This window comes from Protopterus annectens, chromosome 12.part0 (genome assembly GCF_019279795.1).
Source record: "Protopterus annectens isolate FY-2018-M chromosome 12.part0, PAN1.0, whole genome shotgun sequence".
NCBI lineage: Eukaryota > Metazoa > Chordata > Ceratodontiformes > Protopteridae > Protopterus > Protopterus annectens.
Window position 1 is genome coordinate 656,970,462 of NC_056746.1, and position 18,022 is coordinate 656,988,483.

At 42.7% G+C, this 18,022-nt stretch overlaps 1 protein-coding gene and 1 non-coding gene across 3 annotated transcripts in view; one reads left to right on the top strand and one right to left on the bottom strand.

The window, feature by feature from the left end:
* Positions 1 to 18,022, bottom strand: part of LOC122816772 (tetratricopeptide repeat protein 30A) — a 2,782,581-nt gene that overhangs the window by 964,447 nt on the left and 1,800,112 nt on the right. For both annotated transcript variants that reach the window (XM_044089788.1, XM_044089789.1), the window contains exon 14: positions 5,051 to 5,261. In XM_044089788.1, the coding sequence (XP_043945723.1) occupies positions 5,051 to 5,261 (211 nt within the window). The remainder of the gene's footprint in view (positions 1 to 5,050; positions 5,262 to 18,022) is intronic.
* TRNAK-CUU lies at positions 758 to 830 on the top strand. The gene has a single exon. It is a non-coding gene; the product is annotated as a tRNA-Lys (tRNA).

Here is an 18,022-nt window from a genome sequence, read left to right on the forward strand (position 1 = left end):
TTTCCCTCTTCTCTCACTATTGGAGCTATTCTAGCAATTATTTTAAGTATTTCTCTTTTCCTTAGTTCCTGAAGTTCTGCTGAATATCCATCCTTGCATCCTTTCTTTATCAAATTCACATGCTCACTTCTTTCCAAATGAGTCTCCTGTAGCATTGTTGTATGCAGTCTGCATTTCTTAATATAATTCAATACTCTAACCTTTTTGACTATACTTGTGAGACCATTCACATGTCACAATATTATGGATCATGCAGCCATTATAAGAAGTTATTATTCCCACTCTCTCTCTCTCTCTCTCTATATATATATATATATATATATATATTATAGCTTTTTTAAATGTTTACTTCCAGTTTGTGTTACATGCACCTACTACTTGGCAGGTTGATCCTTTACACAGTTCTTTCTTGTCATCTCCATTAGAACCTATGCCATATTTTACGACACTTTTTGGTTTAATGAAAAGTTGCATGTTACAGCCTGTGCTCTTACTCTAAATGCTGTCTGTTCTTGTCTTATCTTCATTCTCTTTACGGGTGTGAAAAACTTGCATGCTTTCAGAAAAGATCAACTTCCAGCCTTAAGAAAAAATGTATTGGCTATCTTTAAAACTAAATTATACACTGTTCTAGTAAATGCATTGAAGAATTTAGTTACCAGAAATGTTGCTATGTCACTCAACTCACTTCCAATAATTTCAGACTTTATTTTTGCCCTTGTACCTTTTAATTTTACATTTCTCTCAGTAAACAATAGCCCAGCTAGCTCAGTCAGTAGAGCATGGGACTCTTAATCTCAGGGTCGTGGGTTCGAGCCCCAAGTTGGGCGGCTGTATTTTTATTACCTATGAACCTATTATGAAACAAAGCTCCTCATTAGCACTCTTCAAGAAAAATCTTGATGATTGGATGGGAAATAAGAAATTCACCCCAGGGATCACTTCTGTGGCTCTGTTCGACAGTGGCACAGGAAAATAATTTTCTTGGGTGGCAAAAGCCAGGGTACCTTTTGGCTGGGCTTGTATAGGCCCTAGGGCTGATAGCCTAGTACATACATACGAACCTATGAACTTATGAACAATGACTAGGATGTCTCAAAAATTATTGCCTTCATCTGTAGTCAGCCTGTTTGCAAGTAAACAAGAACAGAATGTATAGAGATGATAGGTTGGAGTAGTGGTTAAGGTGTTCACCTTATAGGCACAAGGTGCAGGGTTTGATTCTCACATGGGATAATTGGCTTGGCCTGGAATGACCCAGAAGGTCAGTTAGTCTGGTACTAATTTACCATTTGCCCTCCACCTAGTATCTCCAAAGATCAGGTCGTAAACGCTCACTCCAAAGCAAAAAACACAGCCACCATGGGACCTGATAACATCCCGGCCCACATTTTAAATGGATTAAAACAGAAACTAGCTACACCATTGGATACTCTTTTTAACCACAGTCTAAGCTCTGGTTTTGTACCTGCTGAATGGAAAACAGCAGCAGTCATCCCATTACAAAAAGAAGGTGCCTCCACAGACCCTAGGAACTATAGTATAGACCCATAAGCCTGACCAGCCTAATCTGCAAGGCTATCAAAAGAATAATCATGGATCTCATCAACAAAGATATAACAGACCTCCAAAAACTTGACCAGACCCAGTTTGGCTTTGTTATAGGGAGATTCTGCCTCTTGAACTTGGTGTACTTCTTTGAAACAGTCACCAAAGCCCTGGACGAAGGCAAATCTGTGCATACGGCCTACCTGGACCTGGCAAAGGCCTTTGATACTATTCTCCACTCAGACATCATTGAGAAACTCACCCAGCTAGAGATCAACCCATACATTGGCTCACCAATAGAATGCACACAGTCAAAAATAGATGACTCAACCTCCACCAGCAGACACATAACACCAGTGGTGTTCCTCAAGGATCTGTGCTGGGGCTCCTATTGTTTGGAATCTACTTCTTGAATGTAAAGGCTAAAACAAAAGGCCTATGGCTGACAAAGTTTGCTGATGATTGCAAACTGGGTGCAGTCATCAAGTCCCCAAATTATATCAACATCCTACAAGAGGGACTTAAGACATTGGTACCAAAATCATGGGCTAAAGCTCAATGCAAAAAATGCATTATCATCCCTTTTGGCAAGGGCAATGTCCCTGAAGATGACAACATTAATAACAATAACCTAAGAACACAATCAGTGGTGAGAAATGTAGGCACACAGGCTGACAGCAACCTTTCCTTTGACCACCACATCTCCACAGTGGTAAGAAAGGCTTTCTATGTCACCCACTTCATAAGTAAGGGCACTGCATGCAGAACAAAAGAGGTTATAACCCTCCCGTACTCTTCACTCATCAGGCCAATAATACAGTACAATGCTACCTTTGGTATGCATCTTACCAGGCACCTGCAACAACTGGAAAGACTGCAAAGGTTTCTTACAAAGAAAATTCAGTGTCTTCAGCATATGTCATATCTTGACAGGCTGAAATCACTGTCACTACACTCTGTGTCTTACAGACTACTCAGAGGTGACCACTACCTTGCATGTAAAGCAATCTGTGATCCTGCTCTAATGGAAATGTTGCACATTTATAAATCAAATGGTATAAGATGAACTTGCTCTAGGGAACTCAACTTAGTATGTGACATCAGCAGGAATTGCTGAAGAGACAGATATGTCTCACAGAGGCTACCTCTCCTCCAGAACAAACTTCTAATTCAGGTGAAGCAGAGCCCCTCGCTGACCCTACTGAAGTGTAATTTGGAAGACTGGATGGGAAACTGCAGATTTACCCTGAGAGTTTCACCTGTGTCCGTCTTGGACAGAGGCTGTAGTCGTTGACTTAGTTATGCTTAATACCCTGATCTTCCTGGGAACAGAGGTTGTACTTGGCTAGGCTTGTAAGGGCCTCAGGGCCATTAGCTTAGTATCCTCCTATGAGCCTACAACTATCCTCACCTCCAGGCTTTTTAACTCATGTTGAACATTTATTTGCTAAAAGAAAACTATTCATTATATTCACAGTGGTCTCTTGTTTTTAAAGACCACCAGCTTACACACACAAAAAAATCTTAGATTAAGCCAAGGGCATTAATCCAGACATTCACCTATGCAAAAGTAAAACATCTCAGCTCTACAAAAATTATAATCAGTGCACTTCATCTCCCACCCCAATAACCCAAGAATATTAACTTAAACATGCTTTTGTCCAGCCTTTCTTCTCTTTTCACATTTTAATGCCTACATTTCTTAAAACTAATAAAGGGAAAAACAACTTGTTTACTTTAGTATGTTTATGACATACAACAATCACTGAAACTGCTTTTCTATATAAAATGCAATGGAATGTTTAATACAAATACTGTTAACAAATTAACATTTTTTTCATTTTAGTGTTTTTCCAAACATTAATGACATGAAGTGTGGGTACATGCCATTCAGTCCTTCCACAAGTTTTACAAAATCAACAAAAAACATTTTGCAAATATAACTGGTGCTTTATAGTCTCATATTTATTCACTGATTTCAGTGTTGCTGGTCTTCTTTCTGTTCATCTCCACCTCCCAACCCTAGACTCTGGTTCATGTCCAAAGTACTCACAATTCTTCTAGTCAACTCCTGCATTTTTTCTTGTTTCTCAAGCATTTTCACTTGGAACATTAGATATGATTTCACTGGCACTGTCCCTCTATGACCTTCATTATCAGAAGACTGAGAAGCAGTGTCCCCTTCTGTTTGATAGCTCACTTTTTGTTGGACAAACTTTTGTATTCCTTCTTAGCTTGTTTTGTATCAAAAAACGACTTTGATCACCCAAGAAAAAAATATTCTGAGGACAGCTGGGTACAGCAGTCTGAATCTCACACCTGCCTCTTGACATTTCTTGATTACTAGAATAAAGTTGCTTCTCTTTTACGTGGTGTATAGTAAATAAGCATTTTCCACAAGCACTCTACTGTATCCAATTTTTAATACTTTGCCCTTCTTCCACAATTTTTTTTTTTCAGATCAAATCTCTCTGCAGGTATGATTGCATCTTTACTAGTAGAGGTCTTTGCTGCTTTCAAATGACTAGATTTGGAGCATAGATACAATGTGCCCTTTCAGTTAACACATGCTGCTGTGGAATACCAGTCCAGTTACTTATTTGTGTTTTCACAATATAGTCTGTTCCTTCCATTTTCTCTGGTACAGCAGAAAATCTCAGGTTTTCTCTGCATGCTCTGCCCTACAACTTCACCATTTCAGAGACAACTCTTCTTGAGCAGTCTCCTACTCAGCCAGCCTTTTCTTCATTTTGACTTCAGATTTTTTTTAGTTTTATTAGTTCATCTGAATAGCTGTTTAAGACTTCTTCCATTTTTTCCAGCCTTTTGTTATTTGAGTTGATATACTCCTTCAGTGTTTTATTTATTTTAATCAGTTCTTAGCACATTTAATTTATTTTTTCCTCTCAATTACTAGAAACCATCTTTTGTACTAAAGCTGAAGTTCGAATTGCTTTTTGTTGAACAGATGCCAAACTCCTCCAACTCAGTGTTTCTTTTCACCTTTTCTAGTTGATTTTCTTTCAGGCTAATTTTCATTTTTGCTGACATCCAGGTAGTGTACTTACTAGGCAGTAACTGAATCTTACTAAAAATAGCAAAATTACTGTCCCTTATCCATCAGTTTCTTTTTCCACACTGGGAGAGTTGAAATTAAGAAGTTGATTAGCAGCTAACTTGAAAAGCCCTGAAATTGTAGTTTTTAATTAAAAGAACAAAAGTGAGTTTTACTCCCGAAAGCATGATGGGAAGGAAATAAGGAGGGGGCGTATCTGTCCATTTCAGGCATGTTGCAATATCATTAATGACAATGAGATGGCTAAGAAAAAAAAAAGTCTGGAAACATCTTCTAGTGGAAGGACAATGCTTGCCAAAATTCCATACTGACAGAGTGCCAGTGGATCATTAATGTTGACCTCAGCAATTGATGTGAATAACTAATGCAAATACACTGCCCATAAATCTAAATCAATATGTTAACACAACACATCAAAATACTTACATTGTCATAATGCTTTTTAACGATGGGCTCATAGAAGCCAATTGCCTCTTTGTATTTGTTCTCCTGCATGAACAGAACATGAGCAACATTGAGTTTCCAGACATCATGATCATTACAAAACTCAACCGACTTTCTGAATATTTTCTCCACCATCTGATAGTTTTCCAGGTTCCAGTAGATCTTTGCCTGAGCCATGAGTACTGGGATATACCTAGTAAGAGAAAAGCAGAACTGAAAATATACTTTTATGCAAGAAATGACTATAATAATCAATGCCCCAGACAGAAAAAACAGTATTTCAGAGGCAGACACTCATAAGTCTGATACACAGGTATTACAGTGCATCTGCACTTACACTCAATTATTACAGTGCTCCTACTTTTAACAGCATAATATGTGCGGACATAATCCACATCTGAACAGTAAACAAGAATAAGGAATAGTTGTGTAAAATCTTACCATAATGATAGATGATGTCCTTCTCTTCTCTGTTGCAGTATTTATAACATGTGGGAATTCCCCGCCATAGGTGACCCGAAAACGGTTAATATACAAAAGACTTTAATATTATGGTGTGCGTGCACGTCACTTGTAGGCTGCAACTGGATATCTGCCATAAAAGTGACATATGCATGCACCATCCTCAGAAATGACTGCCGCAGAAGAAATGCCACCCTAAGGAAGTATGGTAGGAATCATCCACAAGAAGCAAGGTCAGGGGAAGGAGGGAGTGATAGGAATACTGCAACAGAGAAGAGAAAACATCTATTGTTATGGTAGGATTTTACACAAGTATTCTATGTCCTTCTATTCACCTATTGCAGTATTCATAACATGAGGGAGAATACCAAAGATCATGAAGTAAGGGAGGAGGGAGAAGCTGAGGAGCTTTCCAGGAAGCCATGCAGAATGGCTCTGGCAAACCCTGCTCTAGATTTAGAAACTACATCTAATTTACAGTGTTTGGTGAAGGTATGGGTTAAAGTCCATGTTGCTGCTTCAAGAATTGAATTAGTGTCCAATCCCTTGAAAAAGGCCCCAGATGAGGCAACATCTCTGGTGGGATGAGCCCTAACAGGGGAATGAAGAGTCTTACCAAGGTGAGTGTAGCAGAAGGAAATAATCTTTGAAATCCAGAAGGAAATAGTCTGCTTGGACACAGCCCACCCCACACCCCTGGGGTGGTAAGAAACAAAGAGCTAATCTGACTTTCTAACAGCCTTGGTCTTATCCAAAAAAAAATCTAAGTTGCCTGGAGACATCCAAAGTATGGAGGACCCTCTCATCAGGGTTCTGAGGAGAAGGGAAAAAGGTAGATTAGTGTATGGACTGATTTGGAGATAGGTCATTGACTACCTTAGGCATAAAAATAAGTTATGTCCTTACCATAACATTCCATCTGTGTTGTTGATCTTCATTCACTCTGTTCTGACCCCTCGGAACCAGCTCGGCTGTTATATAGCTCGCACCAGCCAAAAAAACTCTCAAGCTAAGACTCTGCCCATAATGCCCCTCTCTCAATTACCTCAGATCGAGTTTGCAGCCAAGTAGAGAAGGATAATAGAAGCCCTGTCTAAGGTAAAACCTAAAATACTCTCAAAACAAAGATCCGAACCTCCAGAAGTCATTAGGAGGGGGCAGGAGGGTGGGATGCCAAGAATGAATGAAGATCGACAACAGAGATGAAACGTTATGGTAAGGACATAACTTCTTTATCTGATGTTGTCAATCTTCATTCATTCTTGACGAGTGGGGCAGAGTCCCCAGCTACTTTAGTTCCTGGGTAGCCCTAAGGAAGGATATTCCTGAGCACCATAGAGCCAAAGGACGCACTTCCCCTGGAGGCCATATCCAATTTGTAATGAGTGATAAAGGTATGGTGAGTGGCCCATGTTGTGGCTGGACATATTTCTTCCATGGAAGCCTTGGAGTGAAAAACAGAAGAAGTGGATACAGATCTGGTGGAATGCGCTTTAACAGGCACAGCCAACTTGAGGTTATTATGATTGTAAATGAAAGTGACTAATTTTATATCATTGCTGGCTGACTTCAGAGTTGTGCACTGTTATTTTTGCTTCACTGTATAGTTTTTCGGATCTCTGCTGAAGGTGTTGGTTTTCCCATACCTACCCTCCCTATTCCTGTGTTGCTGTTTAAATTTGGAGGCTTTTGCAGTTGAAGAGCATGAAAAAAAAAAAAAAGTCCTTGCTCTTCAACTTAAAAGGACGAAATAATATGTGCTGGTAACAGCACATTTTTTTCATCCTCTTTCACATACAAGGAATTATGGTAACCCTACTACATACTCAAGTGCATTTGAATTGTTTTGACTGCTGTTTTAACTACTTTTCTGTGTGTGTATATATATATATATATATATATATATATATATATAAAACTTTCCTGTAACTAGTGTAGTCCAGATTCAGATTTGTAAGCTTCTGAACCCCCCAAGCTTTCTGTGTTGGAGGGAAGCCTTCTAGTTTATCAGTGGGAGTGGTAAGCACTAGGTAACCTATCTACCACATAAGGAGTGGTTCTGGCCCAGAAATTGTAGTTATTGGCTGTTTGGGCAGTTTTTCCATCTCTCTCAACTTTCTGATTTAAAAGCCCACATTTGCACTTGTTTCCCCCCTTTTTTGTAACTAGTTTAGTCCAGATACAGATTCTTAGTTTTAGCACTTGACTTTGCTTACTTGTGATCAGAACTTGTAAGCACTAAATAACCTACTAATTACTACAGCACTCAACCTTCCTCATTACCTAGAGGAAAACAGTTTTGGTACTTACTTTCCACACTTGCTTAGAGAAAAACAGCTCTTGTACTCACTTTCTTCACTTAACTAAAGGAAAATAGTTTTTTATTCAGGCATGTCCAAGGGTCAGCTCCCAGTGTTCCATCCTGTCTATCTGATGAATCTGGGCATCTTGGGCCAATGTAGAAATTGCCTCATGTACACAGACAACCCTCTCCTCCTACCACCCAACACTACAACCTGTGAGAGATGCACTTATCTAGCCAAACTGGAGGTAAAGCTCTCTCCAATCAAGACTGAACTTGACAGTCAAGAGGAGAAGGCAAACACTTGCACCACACCATACTCATCACATAGTCTCACTAAATCTACACCACAAAAATCCACACATAGAAACACAAAAACATTTGCAGATGCTCTTAGTAATAATCTTCTCAAGCAACATAGACCTCCAAAGCAGAAATACAAGCAACCTCCACCCCACAACACAACCTAAATGACACATGGCCCGCAGACTCAATGTGCCACTCATCCACAACCAATAAGGCAAAACAATGTACCCAACACACTAGTCATAGGTGACTCTATAGTCAGGCACACTGATGTCCCACTCATTAGGCTAAACAAGGAGAAGGTTACTGTCAGCTGCCTGTCGGGTGCCAGGATCCGCCAAATAACCCACGCACTCAAGTCACTCCACAACAAGTACAAATATGACTCTGTCATTGTCCATGTTGGTGTGAACGACCTGAGACGTACTGCCCTGGACTACATGAAAAGAGACGTGGAAGAGCTCTCTGATCTTGTAGCCCAGGCAGGTATGACCCTAGCCCTGAGTGGCATTCTACCATCACCCAGAATGATGCTGCAGTACAAGGACAAAATGATTGACTTCAACAATTGGCTAAGCTACTGGTGCCATTCTAAAGGGATCCAGTATCTGTCTGCCTGGGATGACATGGTCGATAGACCACAATGCTTTGCCAGAGATGGCCTGCACCTGTCACCCCTGGGATTCCGGATACTGGCTAAGGTTCTTGCCGCCCCTATAGTGCCTTTTTTAGGCAAGGTTCAAATGACAAATTCACCACCGTAACAGGAACAGGCAAGCAAAAACTGAGGGTGATGCTACTCAATGCTAGAAGTCTAAATCTCAAAATGCACTCACTCGAGGCACTTCTTAAAATGGAGAACATCGATATCTGTGCAGTGACTGAGACTTGGTTCAAGGCTCCAGAGAGCACCCCTGCACTACCAGGCTATAACTCATACCACACTTTTCGGACATGTAATGTGGACCGGAACACCAAAGGCGGAGGTGTGTCCATATTCATTAAGTATATCCACACCTTCAGGCTAGTTGCTCAGCATAATGCAGCCGAGGTTATCCAAGTGCAACTAACTCTGGGCAAAACTGCAATCCAAATTGTAGCTTGCTACAGATCACCCACTATGCCCCAGGATTCCCACTCCTCTTTTCTTGATGTACTGGAAAATATTAGGGTTCAACCAAACACCCTAATAATGGGCGATTTCAACTACTCCACCATTAACTGGGAAAACTACTCGTGTACCAACTCCTTCGCTCAACGCTTTCTGGAATTCATAAACTCCAATGTCCTGGATCAACTTATCCACACCCCCACCAAGGGCAAAAATATCCTAGATCTAGTCATTACCAACATGAGTGACCGGTGTTCCACACCTGAAGTCAACGCCTCATTGGTCCGATCCGACCATAAGCTAATTACCCTAGATATCCACATCCTGCCCCCAACCCCCATTAAGGAAACAATTGTAAAAAATTTCTCCAAAGCCAACTTCATGCTTCTTAAGACAGAAGTGGTGAACTTCATGACACCCAGGCAGATGGACAATACATTTCCGACTACTGAATCTTACACAATTGCACTTCTTTATAAGCACTTATATGAGTGCATGGATCGTGCTATCCCAAACAGAACCAAGACGCTATCCTCCAAAAAAAGTAAGCCAATCTGGTGGTCCCTTGCCATAAACAAGCTGAACACAAGGAAGAAACTGTTGAAAAAGAGAGTAAAATCCCATGAGTGGAGGAGCTCCCTGGTCAGCCTCAGTAAAAAGCTGCGATCCCTGATAAAATCCTCCAAAGCTAGTTACAAAAACAAAATTGCCACTGATTCTAAAGACAACCACAAAGCATTCTATAGCTATGTCAAGAATCTCAATGGCAATACTCAGATCTGCTCTGAGTTACAGCACAGTGGCACTAAATATACAGACCCAACTGATATTGCCAACATCCTGGCAGATAGGTTCAGTGCTAACTTTACCCCCCCCTCACCCCTTAAAGAGCCCATCTCTATACTGGAAGAATGCAAATTTCCTGTAATCACGGCTGCACAGGTAAAAACCAAACTCTCCAAAGCCAAGAACACAGCATCCATGGGACCAGACAACATCCCAGGCTGCGTTCTACACGAACTACAGAACGAACTGGCACCCCCATCTAAGTACCATGTTCGGTCATAGCCTCACCTCAGGCTTTGTGCCTGCTGAATGGCACACAGCGACGGTTATCCCACTCCACAAGGGGGGGAGCCACCATGGACCCCGGGAACTACCGCCCCATTAGCCTGACGAGCCTGGTCTGCAAGGCCATGGAACATATCATCATGGTACTTATAAACAAAGACATTGGTAATCTCCAAACTCTGGACCGCACCCAGTTCAGGTTTGTAAAAGGAAGATCATGTCTCCTAAACCTGACAGACTTCTTTGAAGCAGTCACCAAAGCCATAGACAAGGGTAAGGTGGTTCACGCAGCCTATCTAGATCTTGCCAAGGCTTTTGACACCATCCCCCACTCTGGAATTATAGATAAACTCACTAAACTAGGTATAAACCCCTATGTCACAAGATGGGTTGCCAACTGGCTCACTGACAGAACCCACACTGTGAAAGTAGCAGACTCCAAATCCGACTTCAGACCAGTGACAAGTAGAGTACCACAGGGTTCAGTCCTGGGTCCACTCCTGTTTGATATCTACTTCTTTGAAGTACAGGCTAACACAGAAGGTCTTTGGCTAATGAAGTTCGCAGATGACTGCACACTAGGAGCCATAATCAAAACTCCTAACGATGTGGACATCCTAGCCATGGCCTCAAGCTCAATGCCAAAAAGTGCATTGTCATCCCCTTTGGTAAAAACTCTGTACCCATGAACTACAGCATAGGCGGTAGTATACTTAACACCAAAAGTGTGATAAAGAGACCTTGGGACACAGGTGGACAGTAGTCTCTCCTTTGATAATCACATCGCCACAGTAGTCAGGAAATCCTTCTACGTGGTACACCTCATCACAAAAGGTTTCTCATCCAGAAAAAACGAGGTCATTGTTCCCCTCTACTCATCACTCATTAGACCCATTATAGAGTACAACTCCCCTTTTGGTATGTACCTCACAAGACATCTACAACAACTGGAAAGGCTGCAGAAATACCTCACAAAGAGGATTACTGGCCTCAAACAGATGCCCTACGCAGACCATCTCAAAAAACTCCAGCTTTACTCCGTCGCATATCACCTACTCAGAGGTGATCTCTGCCTAACATACAAAGCTATGTCAAACTCAGAGCTGTTGGACATGCTCCACTTAAAGAAATCCCAATCCCTCCAAGCTACACACTCTAGGGACCATAGATTCCTGCCCCAGAGACTGCCCATACTCTGGAATAAACTACCTATCTATATCAAACAAAGCACCTCATTAGCACTCTTCAAGAAAAATCTTGATGATTGGATAGGAAATAGGAAATTCACCCCGGGGATCACCTCTGTGGCTCTGCTCAACAGTGGCACAGGAAAATAATTTTCTTGGGTGGGAAAGCCAGGGTACCTTTTTGGCTGGGCTTGTAAAGGCCCCAGGGCCGATAGCCTAGTACCTACCTATGAACCTATGAAGTAACACAATCCCTAAGCCATTTTCATAAGGTACCTTTCGAGACTGGTTTACCCAAAGTTGAACCTGAAAAGGATACAAATAATTGATCTGATTTTCTAGATGGTTTGGTTCTGTCCAGATAGAAACTTAACTGTCTATGAACATCTAACAAATGCAAGCAATATTCACCTTTATTTAAAAAATTTGGAAAGAAGACTGGCAAATCTATAGTCTGGTTAATATTACATTCTGAAACCACTTTAGGTAGAAAAGAAGGGTTGGTTCTTAATGACATCCTATCCTTATGATAAATCAAATAAGGGCCAGAAATTCAGAAACTTTCCTGGCAGAAGTAATGGCCACCAGAAAAAGAGTTTTCCACGATAGGAACTTGAGATCACAAGTAGCTGCTGGCTCAAATGGCTGAAGGACTAAGGATTTTATTACTAAGGTCAAATCCCATGGAGTTGTAGGATCCTTGAATGGGGCCTTTAGATGTAAAGCACCTTTAAGAAAGGTTTTACATAACTGATGTGAAATCAAGGGATGATCATCAAACCCACTGTGGAAATTGGAAATGGCTGCTAATTGCACTTTGATGGCGGAAGCAGAAGCTCCTAGTTCAAAAATGGAAGCCAGAAATTCCAACACCTTGTCAACTGGGGCTGAAAAGAAATCTAAATTATTCATATGAGCCCAGACTGAGAATCTCTTCCATTTGCTAAAGTAGAGTTTCCTGGTGGACAGTTTATGACACGCCAGAAGGATTTTTTTTGTCCTGGGGAAGGTAATATTCTCTGCCTGACAATTAATGGAATTTGAGATACCAAGCTGTCAGCTTGAGATTGTGAAGGTTGGGGATGCACCAATCCCTGCGGGTGAAACAGCAGATCTGAATCTGGGTCTAGAATCCAAGGACGGTGAACAGGGTGAGGCCAAAGGAAGGGGAACCAGACTTGACTGAGCCAATAGGGTGCAATGAGGATCACTGCTTCTCAATCTTTGGGCTTTCTTCAAGAATAGAGGAATGAGAGGGAATGTGGGAAAGGCATAAAGTAGTCCCAGCAGCCAATTGTCGAGGAGTGGGTCTCTCAGTTATTCCCCTGCGAAGGAATTAGAGCAAAGAAGCTGCTGCATTTGTTGTTTATTGGGGAGGCAAAAAGACTGCAGCAAGGCTGGCCCAGTGACAAAACATTTTTATCACCACCTTGGGATTTAGAGACTACTCATGAGGCAAGAGGCTGTATCTGTTCAGTTTGTCTGCTATCATGTTGGAGCTTCCTGGGATATGCATTGCTATTAGAAAGCGGTTGGAAGCGATAGCCCATTGCTATATCCTGAGAGCTTCCTGACACAGGGGGTAGGATCTGGTTCTAACTTGCTTGTTGATGTACCAGACTACTGACATATTGTCTCATTGGATTGCAACCATCCCCAAAGGAAGGACAGACTGAAAGGCTTGCAACGGTAGAAGCATCGCCCTCAGTTCTAGGACACTGATGTGTAAATTGGCCTCTTGGGGGGATCAAGTGCCTTAAATTGTTCTTCCCAGATAATGCCCCCCGCACCCGATCTGGGAAGTGTCTGTGGTCACTACAGAGGTGGGCAGAGGAGTGAAGGTGTGGCCCCATAGATTTGCCTCTGACTTCATCCACCAAGATAGATCTTCCTTGCAGTGATTTGTTATCAGTATCTGAAAAGACATTGGCTGTGTTAGTATTGACCATTGTGCCACTAACAGCCATTGAGGCAGCCTCATTTAAAACCTTGCAAGGGGCACTAAAGTTATGGTGGCTGCCGTAGAACCTAGAGCTTGCAGAACTAGAAAAGCAGGAACCTTGTTTTTGGAAATGATTAGTTGTACTTCCTACCTTAATTTTTGTAGTCTGTGTAGAGGGAGAGATGCGACACAAGAAATCGTATTGAGGCATGTTCCTATAAATTCTAAGTCTTGTGTTGGGAGTCAACTGAGATTTCACTCTGTTAATCGTAATTCCCAAAGACAGGAAAAGGTTCAGTATGAAGTCTGTGGTTTGAAGCAGTAGACACCTGGTTGGGGAGGTGAGGAGCAAGTCATTCAGGCATGGAAACACTTGGAATCTGCGTAGCTTAAAGTGAGCTGTTACTACTGCCATGCATTTGGTGAACACCTTGTGGTCTGTGGTGAGACCGAAGGGCAGCACTCTGAATTGGAAATGACTGGCTCCCAGCCAGAAATGGAGGAACCTTCTGGAGTGTTTGTCCATCTCTATGTGGTAATACGCGTTCTGAAGGTCTATACAGCACATCCAACTGTTATCCTCTAGAAAGGGAAGGATAGACTGGACTGCGACCATCCGGAATTTTGTTTGCTGAACAAAAATGTTCAGAAGGTTGAGATCTAAAATTGGTTTCCAGTCTCCTGTCTTTTTTGACACTCAAAAGAATCTTGAGTAAAATCTGGATCCTCTTTGGTCTGGTAGGACTTCTTGAATGACTCGTTTTTCTAGCAGCTTCTGAATTTCTACGGTTTCTTGGTCCCTCTGACTGGGTGGAACAGTGACTCTTCTTGGGATCTTTGGAAAGAGAGTAAAGGGAATGCAGTAAGCTCTCTGCACCCAAGTATCCAAAGTTATCAATAGTCAGGCTGAGTGGTGCAGTGAAAATCTTCCACAACTGCTTCCAGAGTTAAGCAATCTGGCCTCCATTCAAGAGCGCTGGTAGGGCTGCCCGGTGAAGGAATCTCTGGAGCCCTGATTTTGCAGACCTCCTCTAACATGGTGAGGGTGTCTTCCACTTAAACTCCTCCCTCTGCCACAAGGGGAGTATTCACCACATGTGTCTTGAAAAGGCCCTTGGGACTTTTTGAATCACATTTTTCCACTCCTCTGATTCCTACAGTAGGATTGCTGAGGCAGTAGAGAAATTAATGCCCATGGAAGAAAAGGTCTTTCCATCTCTTTCACACCTGGCTAGTATTTCTCTGACTTAGGGGCCAAACAAGGAAGAGCCGTCAATAGGAGCACTGACGAAGGAAGACTTGAAAGGTTCCATGAAGTTACACAATGATTGACTTCAACAATTGGCTAAGTTTCTGGTGTCATTCTAAAGGGATCCAGTATCTGTCTGCCTGGGATGACATGATCAACAGACCTCAATGCTTTGCCAGAGACAGCCTGCATCTGTCACCTCTGGGATTCCAGTTAAGGCTCTTGCCATCCCTATAGTGCCTTTTTTAGGCAGTGTTCCAAAGACCAAAATTCCACCGTAACATCTAAAAACAAATGCAATCTGAGGGTCATGCTGCTCAATGTTAGAAGTCTAAATCTCAAGATGCACTTGCTTGAAGCTGTCCTCAAAATGGAGAATGTCGACAGCTGTGCTGTAATGCAGACCTGGTTTAAAGAGGCAGAAACCACACTTGCGCTTCCAGGCTACAACTCATTCCATACCTTTCGGCCCCAGAATGCAGCCAGAAGCTCCAAAGGCAGTGGTGTCTCCATATTCTTAAAGGATATGCACACCTCTAGACTGGTAGCCCAGCATAATGCATCCAAGATACTTCAGGTACAACTAACACTGGGTAAAACGGCGATACAAGTCATAGCCTGCTACAGAACCCCAAACATGTCCCTAGACTCACACACCAACTTTTTAAGCACCCTGGAATCTATCAAAGTCCAACCCAATACTCTCATACTGGGTGACTTCAACTACCCTTCCATCAACTAAGAAAACTACTCAAGTGCCAATGTACAGGCCCAACACTTTCTGGAATTTATCAGTTCCAATGCCCTGGACCAGCTCATTCTGACCCCCACTAGAAGAAGCAACATACTTGACCTGGTTATCACCAACATGGGAGACCATTGCTCCACACCTATAGTCAGTTCCTCCCTGGTTAAATCTGACCGCAAACTGATCACCACGGAAATCTCCATCTCACCTACACCCCCCACTAAAGTGACCACCTTGAGAAACTTCTCTAAAGCTGACTTTGGGCTCCTAAAAGCAGAGGTGGCTAACTTCTCGGCACCCATGGCAATGGAAAATAGCTGCATGACTGCCGAATCATACACCATTGCACTGTATGAGCATGCACATAAATGCATGGACCTTGCCATACCAAATAGAACTAAGACAATCTCCTCCAAAAGAAAGGAAGCCAATCTGGTGGTCCCCAGCCATTAATAAACTACACAGAAGGAAGAAACTGTTGCAGAAAAAAATGAAGTCACAAGACTGGAAAAACCTCCCTTATCAGTCTCAATAAAAAGCTGAGATCCCTTATTAAATCCTGTAAAGCCAGCTATGAAGGCAGAATTGCGGCTGACACCAAAAATAACCACAAAGCCTTCTACAGCTACATCAAAAACCTCAAAGGCAATACCCAGATTTGCCCTGAGTTACTGCTCAATGGCACCTCCTATACTGAGCCAACAGATATAGCCAACATACTGGCCGACAGATTCAGTGCCAACTTTACCCCCCCAAGGGCCTTATCACAATACCAGATAAAAGCCTGACACCCACCATTTCTGTGACATAGGTAAAAGCTGCATTGTCCAAAGCCAAGAATACAGTGTATATGGGACCTGATAATATCCCAGGCTGCATCCTACATGAGCTACAAAATGAACTGGCACCACATCTGTGTTCCCTGTTCGATCACAGCCTTAACTCAGGCTAGGTCCCTAATGAATGGCACACTGCTACAGTCATCCCGCTCAATAAAGGGGGAGCAACTACAGACTCTGGGAACTATCGCCCCATTAGCCTGACAAGCCTGGTATGCAAAGCTGTGGAGCGCATCATCATGGACCTGCTTAACAAAGATATAGGCAATATCAAAACTCTTGAACCCACACAGTTTGGCTTTGTCAAGAGGAGATCCTGCCTGCTGAACCTGGCTGACTTCTTCAAGGCAGTCATCAAGGTTGTGGATGAGGGTAAGGCAGTGCATTCAGCCAAACTCGACCTGGCCAAGGCCTTTGATACCATTCCCCACTCAGGTATCATTGAAAACTCACCAAACTAAGCATCAATCCTTACATCACAAGCAAACTGGCTCACAGACAGGACCCACAGAGTGAAAGTTGTGGATTTCAAGTCAGACTGTCCATCAGTCACGAGTGGAGTCCCATGGGGCTCGGTCCTGGGCCCTCCCCTGTTTGGCATCTACTTTTCAGAAGTCCAGGCCAACATAGATGGACTCTGGCTGACCAAGTTCACTGATGACTGCAAGCTAGGAGTCATTATCAACTCCCCAAGTGATGCAGACATTCTACAAAAGGGCCTCTCTGAGACCAATGACTTGTGTTGGAACCATGGCCTGAAGATTAATGCCAAAAAATGCATTATCACCCCCTTTGGAAAAAACTCAGTTCCCATGAATTACCACATTGAAGGGAGCCCAGTGAACACTGAAGGGGCCGTAAGAGATCTGGGCACCCAGGTCAACAGCCATCTCACCTTCGACCACCACACTGTCACTGTGGTCAGAAAGTCCTTCTACATTGCACATCTTATAACCAAAGGTTTCGCATCCAGGAAGAAAGAGGACATCATCCCTTTCTACTCATCCATAGCTGGAGAGGCCACAAAAGTACCTCACAAAAAGAATCCTAGGCCTTAAACACATGTCCTACATGGACAGACTCAAGAAACTTCAGCTGTTCTCAGTCTCTTATCGTTTACTTAGAGGTGATCTCTGCTTGACTTACAAAGCCATGTCCAACTCAGCCCTACTTGAAATGCTACACCTAAAGAAATCCCAATCCCCTGTGCCACACGGTCCAGAGATCCCAACCTCATTACCACAATTAAAAGAACATGCTGGAGGGACAGGTTCATCTCCCAAAGACTGCCCATACTCTGGAATAAGCTTCCCATTCATGTCAAGCAGAGCACCTCACTGGCCCTCTTCAAGAGAAATCTTGATGAGTGGTGGGTAACAGAAAGTTCACTCCAGGGATCATTCCAGTTGCACTACTGGATATGGGCACTGTGAACTAACATTTGGTGGCACGGTGCCTGGGCAATTTTTTTTCAAATAGGCTTGTAAAGGCTCCTTGGCCATTAGCCTAGTGCACACCTATTGAAACTATGAAGCGCATCCAGGTGTGATGCCTTATGGCAACGCCTGAACCCACAGCTCTAGTCGTTCCTTCGGCGGCATGAGCGATGAGCTGCATGGATGAGTTCGATATAGACTCCAGCGTGGCAAGGTGAGAGGCAAGTTTATCCCGCACCTTGTCAGAAACAGTTCCGGTGATGGTTTTCGATAGCTCCTTTATCAGATCCCTTTGGAGTAT